Source organism: Sus scrofa, chromosome 2, assembly GCF_054392235.1.
Source record: "Sus scrofa isolate SSC_HxYL_T2T_F1_AM1 chromosome 2, Sscrofa_HxYL_maternal_Yorkshire_Landrace_v2.0, whole genome shotgun sequence".
NCBI classification, from domain to species: Eukaryota; Metazoa; Chordata; class Mammalia; order Artiodactyla; family Suidae; genus Sus; species Sus scrofa.
The window spans coordinates 87,634,311-87,644,000 of record NC_139384.1 but is presented as its reverse complement, the minus strand read 5'-3'; the positions used below and the strand labels follow the sequence as shown (position 1 = coordinate 87,644,000).

At 57.9% G+C, this 9,690-nt stretch overlaps 2 protein-coding genes across 13 annotated transcripts; both read left to right on the top strand.

The window, feature by feature from the left end:
- The first annotated feature begins 293 nt into the window (after positions 1–293).
- On the top strand, positions 294–6,574 carry CIRBP (cold inducible RNA binding protein). Of its 10 annotated transcripts, XR_014836345.1 has the most exons (9): positions 294–372; positions 1,443–1,551; positions 1,640–1,746; positions 1,840–1,978; positions 2,052–2,133; positions 2,247–2,317; positions 4,640–4,770; positions 5,365–5,454; positions 6,437–6,574. XR_014836345.1 is itself a non-coding variant. In XM_021079392.2 (7 exons), exons 2-7 carry the CDS (start codon positions 1,449–1,451, stop codon positions 2,706–2,708), a joined length of 519 nt encoding a protein of 172 aa, XP_020935051.1. In that variant the 5' UTR covers positions 294–372; positions 1,410–1,448; the 3' UTR covers positions 2,709–3,434.
- On the top strand, positions 6,264–9,308 carry FAM174C (family with sequence similarity 174 member C). 3 transcript variants are annotated; one of them, XR_014837918.1, is made up of 3 exons: positions 6,264–8,025; positions 8,148–8,264; positions 8,950–9,308. XR_014837918.1 is itself a non-coding variant. In XM_003122989.5 (3 exons), coding segments are annotated over exons 1-3 (417 nt in total). In that variant the 5' UTR covers positions 6,264–6,310; the 3' UTR covers positions 8,951–9,308. The 3 variants fall into 3 exon arrangements, 2 of the variants coding, with proteins under 2 accessions (XP_003123037.1, XP_084869677.1); XM_003122989.5 differs by having other exon boundaries at positions 6,264–6,609; XM_085013551.1 differs by lacking the exon at positions 8,148–8,264 and having other exon boundaries at positions 6,264–6,609.
- The last annotated feature ends 382 nt before the right edge of the window (positions 9,309–9,690 follow it).

Here is a 9,690-nt window from a genome sequence, read left to right as displayed (position 1 = left end):
ACTGGCACGCGGAAGTGGGTCAGCTCCGCCCAGCAGCGCGCTGGCCCCGCCCCCCGTCATGGTCTGGAGACTGCAGACCATGCGCATCCCCGCCAGGCACTTTGACCCCCGCCAGCACGCGGGAGGGGGCGGGGTCGGCACAGGCCCAGCCCCCCAACTCATAAATGTGAGGCACAGCCACGCCCTCAGGGGCCCTGGATTGGCCGACTCGGGGAGGGGGGGATGGGGGCGGGCTTAGGGGGGGCGGGTCCCAGCGGCAGCGTACAAAAGGCCGTACCCGGAAACTGCCCCCCCTCATTCGCGCGTTAGAAGGCTCAGGCCGTTGTGCTGTGCTGTCTTCCCGCCTGCGCCAGGGACCTGCCCAACTCAGTGGTGAGGGCCCTGGCGGTACCGGCTCCGCGGGCCCGGGGCGGCGGGCGGCCAAGGCGGGCCGGCCAAGGCGGGGCGGTGGCAGCACGCCCCTGGGCGGGGGGCGGTACCGGGGCGGGTCCGGGGTGGAGTCCGCTCCGCCGGCGGAGAGGGGTTGCGGAGACCGGGCCGTGCCGCGGCCGGAGGACGTCCTCCGCGGGCTAGAGCGCCGCGAGCGGGTCACCGCCGTAAAATGGCGGCCGCGAGAGCGAGGCTGCGCCCAGCGAAATGGCGGGAGCCCCGGGTACCCGGATGGAGTGGCGCAAGCCGCAGGCGGGGCGCATGCGCGGGGGCGGGGCCGGGGCTACTCCCCTCTTTCCTGTTGGAGTTGTGTGAGGGCGGCACATCATGGGTGCCGCCCACTCTCCGATCCCCAGGTTTGGGCCCAAACTTGCAAGGGGTTGCAAGGCTGCGGGTCGTCTTCAGGCCTGGTTTTGGAGTCATTCAGCGCAGGCCCCTTTCCTGTAAAGGGTCGCTTTAAGTCAGCACCTCCCCACATCCCGCTCCTTTTTAACATCATAGCACCCTACAGTAGACCAAGCACTTTGCCGCCCCTGTATAATAGAGAGGGTTAGAAGTTAGCTCCCTCCCCACCCCCCGACATGTTAGCAAAAGACAGAAGCCAGTGTGCACTCAGCCGGTGGCAGTGGAGATTGATGCCTTCCTTCATTGTCCAGCCCTAAACGTCCTGAGAGGGTGTCAGCGTAGCTGGAGTTTTGGGGTCCCAAATCCAGGCAGCACTGAAGAGTGCTTGCTGCAGAACCGCGGTCTGGCCCTAGCCTTCCGGGAGCCCCCAATTTCGGGAGTGGAGTTGGCCCAAGCACAGAAAAGGGGCAAGGGGGAGTGATAAAGGAATCAAGGGCTTGTTTGAATTAAGCCCTAGGTATGAGCTTGGGATGGTTAAAGGGCACAAAAGCAATTTTCCAATGTTTGTCCCAGGAGCGTGTGTTATTTGTCTAAAGTAAAAAACGGCGAGGGGGTGATTCTCCCGGCCCCTGCAGGACCTCTGAGGATTTCAGTGGTGTTTGCCACAGGTGACCATGGCATCAGACGAGGGCAAACTTTTCGTTGGAGGGCTGAGCTTTGACACCAATGAGCAGTCGCTGGAGCAGGTCTTCTCAAAATATGGGCAGATCTCAGAAGGTGAGGCTGGTTCCAGATTGGCTGGCAGCTGAGCAAGGCCGCTCACAGGGAGAGCTGGGTACTGACCTCAGACCTCTCCCTTGCACAGTGGTAGTAGTGAAGGACAGGGAGACCCAGCGATCGAGGGGCTTTGGGTTTGTCACCTTTGAGAACATTGATGACGCCAAGGACGCTATGATGGCCATGAACGGGAAGGTGAGAGGCGGCTGTCCTGGGGTCTAGAAGGTCCGGGCTGCAACCTGAGTGCAGGAGGTGCGGGGGCTAACCATATCGACTTCTGGTCTCCAGTCTGTGGATGGGCGGCAGATCCGGGTTGACCAGGCCGGGAAGTCATCTGATAACCGATCCCGTGGGTACCGAGGTGGCTCCTCGGGGGGCCGGGGCTTCTTCCGTGGGGGCCGAGGCCGGGGCCGTGGGTTCTCCAGAGGTGAGTGCCACTTGCAGGGAAGAGGTGGGGGCACTGCTTCAAGAGCTGACACTCACTTCTTGTCTCTGTATAGGAGGAGGGGATCGAGGCTATGGTGGTAGCCGGTTCGAGTCCAGGAGTGGGGGCTATGGCGGCTCCAGGGACTACTACAGCAGGTGAGGGTGGTGGGCCCATCTAGGGGCCAAGGGTGTCTGCCTGGATGCTGGCATGTGGGCTGCTCTAAGTAGCCTAAGGTACCGTCCAGCGCCCACCCATGTCCTTCCTACAGCCGGAGTCAGGGTGGCAGCTATGGTGACCGGAGCTCAGGCGGGTCCTACAGAGACAGCTACGACAGTTACGGTAAGTGGCGCTCTGAGGGCCTGCAGTGGGAGCACAGTGAGCCTTAGTGCCCTTTGTGGGCAGCGCTCAGACCTGCTCACTGCTTGCCCACAAGGTCTAAGACTGCCCTCCTGGGTCTTGGTGCCAGCAGCCATTTCTACCACAAACATAATCGTGAAACTAGATTGACCAAGAAGGAAAGGGAGAGCGAGGGCCCACGGAGCAGGCAGCATAAGTGCATGTGGGCCTGCCGTCGCCCGCCACCCTCGGCCGTGGGGGGGTTGGTTGCCCCCGAGGCCGCAGGGCTGAGCCCCCAGGTCTGGGCCCGGGCGTGGAATGCTGCGTCCTGTCGCGTGCTTCAGTGCCTTTACACTGTGCCTGCTTCTTCTTCTCAGCTACACACAACGAGTAAAAATCCTGCTCAAGATCGTCCTTCCAATGGCTGTATATTTAAAGATTTTGGGAGCTCCGCTGAATCGTTAATGTGTAGTGAATCCACCTCCTTGTACCCACTTTTGTAGTCTTATCAGTTCCTATCTTGTCAAACACAGCCTGACTGCTTCTGACCCCAGATGGCCTCATTATTACACTTTTCTTTTTAAAGAAGTGCCATCTGTTTTTGAGGATTTTGAACATGTTTTGCAAAGCACTTCAGGTTTTACTTTTTATCGTGAGCCATGAGCTTTTTAGAAAAATCATTGAGGGTTGCGAGAGTTTGAGTTTGGGTTGTGTTGCCTTTTTTCTCTTTTTCGTGGGGTCGGCCCCAAGTAGTTAGGGGCCCCGAGTCACTTGTCTTTTGAGTCTGAACGGACTCTGAATCCGCTCTTTGTCGGAAGCTGAGCACACTGTGGCTTTTTTTCAGCTCCGTGTAATGTTCCTGAGCGTAGCATGGTATGGTAGGACCGGGTGGCGGCAGAGGTGCCCGGCTGCCTGGCCCCACCGCCCCTCTGTACTGTATCATCCACGGTAGACTTGCAGACGTCCCAAGAGTTTCTTGAAAATGTTTATTTATATTGTCTTTTTTTTTACTGGAAGACGTGTGCATATGTCATCGATGTTGTATTTGAAGTGGCTAAGGAATTCTTGTATGCAGTTTTCTTTGGCTTCACGAAGCCGATTAAAAGCCCGTCTGAATGAACCTGCTCTGACCATCTCCCTTTGATCACACCACACTTTCCCTGCTGCGGACTCGCAGCAGGCAGACCTGAGCAGAGAGGGCAGCTTGAGGATTAGGTCCACCAGTCCTTCCTGAGGCTGCCGAGAGCTAGAGGAGAAAGGCAGAGGCAATGACGCTGGCCAGGCCCCTGTGACAGCGGACTGCCACTGGTCCCAGTTAGGTGAGCAGGTGGGTGATGGGAGTGGGCTCTTGGACCACAGGGCAGCACCGGGAGGCCTCTGGCAGTGGCAGCCAGAGGGCTCGACAGGGCGGGCAGCCAAGCAGGGACGGTGGACACACGGGCACCTGACATTGACCCCGAGCACTTTAGTTTAGAAGCAGGCCAGAGAGCAGACGTAAGCAGTGTCCTTGGGTGACTCCAGATCGACCAGTTTGTTAGCTAGCTCTGCTGTTGCTTTACAAGTTCTGAGCGTTCTCTGCTAGCCTATGGAAGCTGCAGCCCCTCGGAGGACAGAAGTGTTGTGCGCCCAACAGAAACCTCTGAGACGCAAGCTGCTCCCTGGGCTAGCTCATATGTGGAGATAGTCCTGTAATTCGAGGTAACTCCTTTTGCTCGTCCACATCCCTCTTCTTGTCCAGAGCTCTTTTGAAAGTAAAGTCATGTAACCGGGGAATGTTCCTTTGACTGGTTTTTGCTCTTCCATTTTTTTTTTTCTTTTTTTCTTTTTTTTTTTTTTTTTAAATCAAGCTAGACCGAAAGGCAGAGCCCAGCCGTTTGCCCTTTCCTGCCTGCGACCAGGCATTCGGCCAGGCAGCTGTGCCTCACCAGTAGGTTCGATCCGTAAGCAGGATTGGAGACCACCGAACGGCCCTGCCTTTTGGATTTTTTTTGTTCATCAGTTGTCTTCTCAAGACCTCTTTAAGTCACTCTGCTAACTAGCTCTCTGATGTCTATTGCTGCCATGAGTTTTTTCTCAGAGCCCACGCCAATTTCTAAGCAGCTCCTTCCCAAGTGGGTAATCGGGCTTGAGAGTGGAAGGTGGCCTGGCCCATCTGAAAGGCACAGGCCTGCCCTGGGCATGCCGGCCTGTGGCAGGGCTTCTAGGGTTGGCCCCGATGACTAGCTTGAGACCCTTCCAGGAGCTGTGGATGGTTTCAGGGGAGGTGGGGAGGGCAGCTGTGAGCTCAGCGTGGGCATCAAGGTTAACACTCCTTTGCTTTGACAGGTTGAGTGGAAGCCAGTGCAACTCAGAAGGGTGGCCTGAGAGCTGTAGGGACCTGGGGTAACGTCCCAGGAAGGAATCACCTTGAAGCCTGAGGCAGAGGCACAGCTGCCTGCCCTCACAGACCTTCACCTGTAAGTGCTTTTCAGGGTGGGAGATGTGTGGCCCTTTGGCCCTGGCAGTGCCTGGCCCTTGCAGTGGATTCTCCTCTACTGGTTTTGTGACCCCCCCCCCCGCCCCCAAGGGCCACGTCTGTGCCTCCTGCTGGAGCAGTACTCTTGCTCTCCCCCTCACCCCTCCTCATCTTTCCAGCAGGTGCTTCACTGGCAAGGTCAGGGTGCGGGGCTTCCAGGAGGACAGGCACGTGGCCCTTGTGTGACAGCCAGTCCTCATAGGCGACTGACAAGACAAATGTGGAAATCACACTTGAATAAAGGGATGGCATGTGCACCAAAAATCTGACTCTGGTGTGGGGTGTGGTGCGGCCGTGTAGGGCTGGTGGCAAGGGGTATGGTGAGGCATCCACTACAAAAAGCCTCTTCTGCCCTTTGTTCAGGGACATAAGGGTTACTTCATTATCCCCTTGGGATGTTCTCTTGGGGTCTGAGGAGCATGGTCAGTCCACTCCCAAAGAGGAGGTGGTCCCTTGGCACCTGCTCTTGGGTGGGTACACATCTCTGGCAGGGCCCAGGCTGAGGTCTTTTTCTTTTCTTTTTTTGTCTTTTTAGGTCTGCACCCGTAGCGTACGGAGGTTTCCAGTGTAGAGGTCAAACTGGAGCCGTAGCTGCTGGCCTAAGCTACAGTCACAGCAACACTAGGTCCGAGACTCGTCTGTGACCCACATAGCTCATGGCAATGCCCAGATCCTTAACCCACTGAGCAAAGTCAGGGGTCGAACGTGCGTCCTCATGGATGCTAGTCAGATTCATTTCCACTGAGCCACAGTGGCAACTCCCAGGCTGAGGTCTTGGCAGAGTGAGGGGGCACCTTCATCTTTGCCGTCCTTGCTTCCAAGGCTGGTTGCCTCTTTCTCTGGTCTTGGGTGTAGAGCATTAGGGTCAAGCCCTGGTTCTAGCTGCTTTGGGCTCTGAGGCAATCACCTTCACCCACCCCAACCCCTGCAGCGTCCGGCTTTTTGTGGACCGAGTCTTACACATCCCCATCCCCGTTCTCCCACTTGGTGTGTCTGGTTCTTCCTGGCCTCTTCCCAAAAGAGGATGCCCAGTTTCACAGCCGGGACTGGTCTCCTCTTTGGGAGGGTCAGGGCCAGGGGTCCACCCTGCTGTTGTCACTGAAACGTAGGGCAAGTGGAGGCTGTGGAGGCTGGGGCCAAGGACGCATGAATTCCCAGGGCCAGGGTGGGAGGAAGGCCCGTAGGGCAGGTTGTGCCTGCCCCGCCCCCTCGCAGTCTGACGCTGCAGGACCTGCGCCTGTGGCCTGGCGATGGGGCGGCGGTGGGAACAGAACTGAGGCTCTGTACCTACCAGGGTTTGGCTTTGAGCGATGCGGAACTACCCAGGGCTTGGGTGAGGCAAGGTGAGCAGCCGGGGGCGGGGCCGGGGCGGAAGTTCCGGGTAGTGGGCACCGCCCCCGCGGGCCATTGGCTGGTACCCGCCCCCGCGCTAGTGACTGACACTCGCGGGGGCGCAGCGCAGCCACTGCTTCCGCCGGGCCATGGGGCCGCGCGTGCTGCTGCCGCGGCTTCTACTGCTGCTGCCGCCGGCGCTATTGCTGCCGGCGCTGCTGTGCGGAGCCGAGGAGGCCGCACCCCCATCGCTGCGCTCTACGCGCTCTACGCAGGCCGCACTGTCGCCGCCGCCCGCCGTGACGAACGGGAGTCAGCCGGGCGCGCCGCACAACAGCACACACCCGGGGCCGCTGGGCTCGTCAGGCTCGCCGCTGGTGCGCTCCATCTACGTGGTCACGGGCCTCATCTGCCTGGCCTTGCTCTACTTCCTCATCCGGGCATTCAGGTGCGTCATGCGCACGCTACTGCCGCCGCCTTGGCATGGCTAATCAGCTTGCGCTTTGCGCCTCACGTGATGGGGCGCGAGAGCCCCGCCTCTCTGGTGCTGTTTGTCCGTGTCACTTGCCCGGGTGGGTGGGCCAGACAGTCACGTGACGCGTCGCTGTTTCATAACGCTGGGGCGCTGCTCGCTCTTTTTTTTTTTTTTGGCTTTTTGGCTTTTTGCTATTTCTTTGGGCCGCTGCCACGGCATATGGAGGTTCCCTGGCTAGGGGTCTAATCGGAGCTGTAGCCGCCAGCCTACACCAGAGCCACAGCAACGCTGGATCCGAGCCGCGTCTGCAACCTACACCACAGCTCATGGCAACGCCGGATCCTTAGCCCACTGAGCAAGGGCAGGGACCGAACCCGCAACCTCATGGTTCCTAGTCGGATTCGTTAACCACTGCGCCACGACGGGAACTCCTGCTCGCTCTTTTATAGACTTAGGCTGGGAGGTTGGAGTTTGTGGGGTGCTGTGGGTTCCCGGAGAGCCCGGGGCATTTTGCAGCTCCCTCAGCCTGGCGACGAGCAGAGCAACCGCCAACCTGACTTGAGTCTGCAATCCCGGCCTGGCTATGTCCTTCCCTGTAGTTAATGCCCACAGACCAGCCTGGTCCCACAGGCTGAGCCAGACCGGAGCCCGCGCCCCCCGCCCCAGAACCTTTCGCCTACTGTTTTTTCAGCCCGGAGCAGTTTGTGGTCTTAAGCGTCTAGGTTCTGCACATGCTTTCCTCAAAAAATCGAGGGAGTTTTTCTCTCCTCCGTTGGCACTACTGTGGGTGCACAGTGTTCTTTTTCCCGCTGAGTACTTGCTGCATCCACCGCAGAGGCCCCCCCACCTATCCCCTTTCTCTGGTGGTGATCAGGAGCCAGGGCTTTTACCTGAGGCAGTCCTCAATTTGAACTCTGGAAAACCTTCACTCTTAGAGTCAGTCTTCTCATCAGTAAAATGGGATGACAGTGCCCCCTCCGCCCCCCTGCCCCATCCTAGCCTAGGGTCTTCCACCCTGAGAGCTTGTCAAGGGACATGTCCACCTCCTGTTACTGATATAAGAGGAACCAATAATCATTGTGATCTTTTTTTTTTTTTTTTTTTTTACTACCACACCTATGGCAAATGGAAGGTCCTGGGTCAGGGGTCAAAATGGAGCTGCAGCTGTGGTCTGCTCTGCAGTCACAGCAACGCTGGATCCAAGCCACACTTGTGACCTCTGCTGAAGCTTGCAACAACGCCAGATCCTTAACCCACTGAGCAAGGGGTCAGGGATCAAACCTACATCCTCACAGAGACAACACTGGGTCCTTAACTTGCTGAACCATAGTGGGAACCCTCTTTGTGACCAGTATGAGAAGAAGCACAATCAGACCAGGAAGGTTCACAGTAAGGCTTTGGGGGCCTAGCAGAAGAGGATTCTTGGAGAAGGAGGGGAGGGGGAAAGGGTGTCAGCAGCTCCTGGGGGTTGGCGTGAGAGGGCCACTGAGTGAGCCTGGGCCTGCTTTCAGGTTGAAAAAGCCACAGCGGAGGCGGTACGGGCTCCTGGCCAACAGCGAGGACCCCACTGAGACAGCCTCGTTGGATAGCGATGAGGAGACGGTCTTTGAAACAAAGAATCTGAGATGGTAGGGCAGCCCTCCCCACACTTTTCAGGGGTTCTTGTGGGGGGCCAGGGGCGGTAAGCTGGAGAATCAGGAAGACTGCCAACCCACGAGGTCCTCAACGTAATCGGCACAGGGCAGTGGTGGGGCCTGGAGTGAGCACTGGCCTTGCATTCAAAGTCTGTGGCCTTATTCAAGGCTCGTCCCTCTCCCAGCCTCAGTTTCCTATTTCTTTAAGATGGAGACAGTCAACCGTGGTTGGTCAAGATCAATGTCAGAGATGGAGAGTTAATTCTTGTGGGGTGCTACCAAGGGGGATGGGGTGCAGAGGAAGTTCCTATGTGGGGCAATGGGTTAAGAATCTGATGTTGCAGCAGCTGTGGCGAAGGTTGCAACTGCGGCACAGGTTTATTCCCTGGCTCAGAAACTTCCATGTGCCGTGGGTGAGGGGGTAAAAAAAGAGAAAGACAAAGGGGGTCCAGAGATGGCCTCTCCGTGGTCCCAGCCCCAGGTAGAGCACCCCAGGCAGAAGGAATAGAAGAGACAAAGAGGGCTGGCAACTGAGGTGATTCAGGGACCATTGGGTGCAGAGCCAATGACAGGGCCTGAGTGGGGAGTGATGGCCCATTTAATCCCAGCCTGTTGGGGGGCTCAGGCAGGGAAGCTGCTCCCCACCCCACACTTCTCACCTCCTACCCATTGCTTCTAGATATTCATGTTGGGAAGGCGGCATTTTCAGCGGCCCTGGGGGACAGACAGGAGACAGGGCCCACCGATTCTCCTGCTGGACCAGAGAGCTTGTGTGGGACCTACCTGGCCACTTGAAGCCACCTCAGCCCTCCAGATGGACAAGACTGCCCAGGATACTGGCTGGAAGTCAGAGGGGCCCTGGCAGCCCCACCCAGGACTCTGAGGTCCCCTGGCCACATTGTGACTTGTGTCAGTTGCTCTTCCTGGTGGGGATGTGGCAGCCCCGAGTTGAGGCCTGGTAGGTGGGAGGGCTAAGGGGTCTGTCTGGAAGTACCTAACCCCTGGGCTGGGGACAATAAAGGCAGCAGTGGTTTTGCAGCTGGTTCCAAGTTCCAGAGAGGGCCAGAGTCAGTGTCCCAGCTCTTTGGTTGGAGGTGGGGAACAGATGTGGACCCCATGTGGGCTGTAATTCTCCCATTTAATGACCACTTGACCCCATCCCCAGCTGTCCACAGGGTCCACTGAGAAATCCCAGGAAGTAGGCAGAGAGATGGGGAAGATCTACCTGACCTGCCTGGATAAAGGCCCTGCCAGTCATTGCTTCCGGGCAGAGAGAGAACTACTATTTATCCAGCAAAGCCCTTGCTTAAGGGCTCCCTGCTCCATGCTTCCTTCAGCCCGGGGCCCCTCAAAGGCCATGCCCTCTGGAATCCCCCACCTCTCCCAAACTCATACCATTACTTAGTGGGCATTTTCCAAG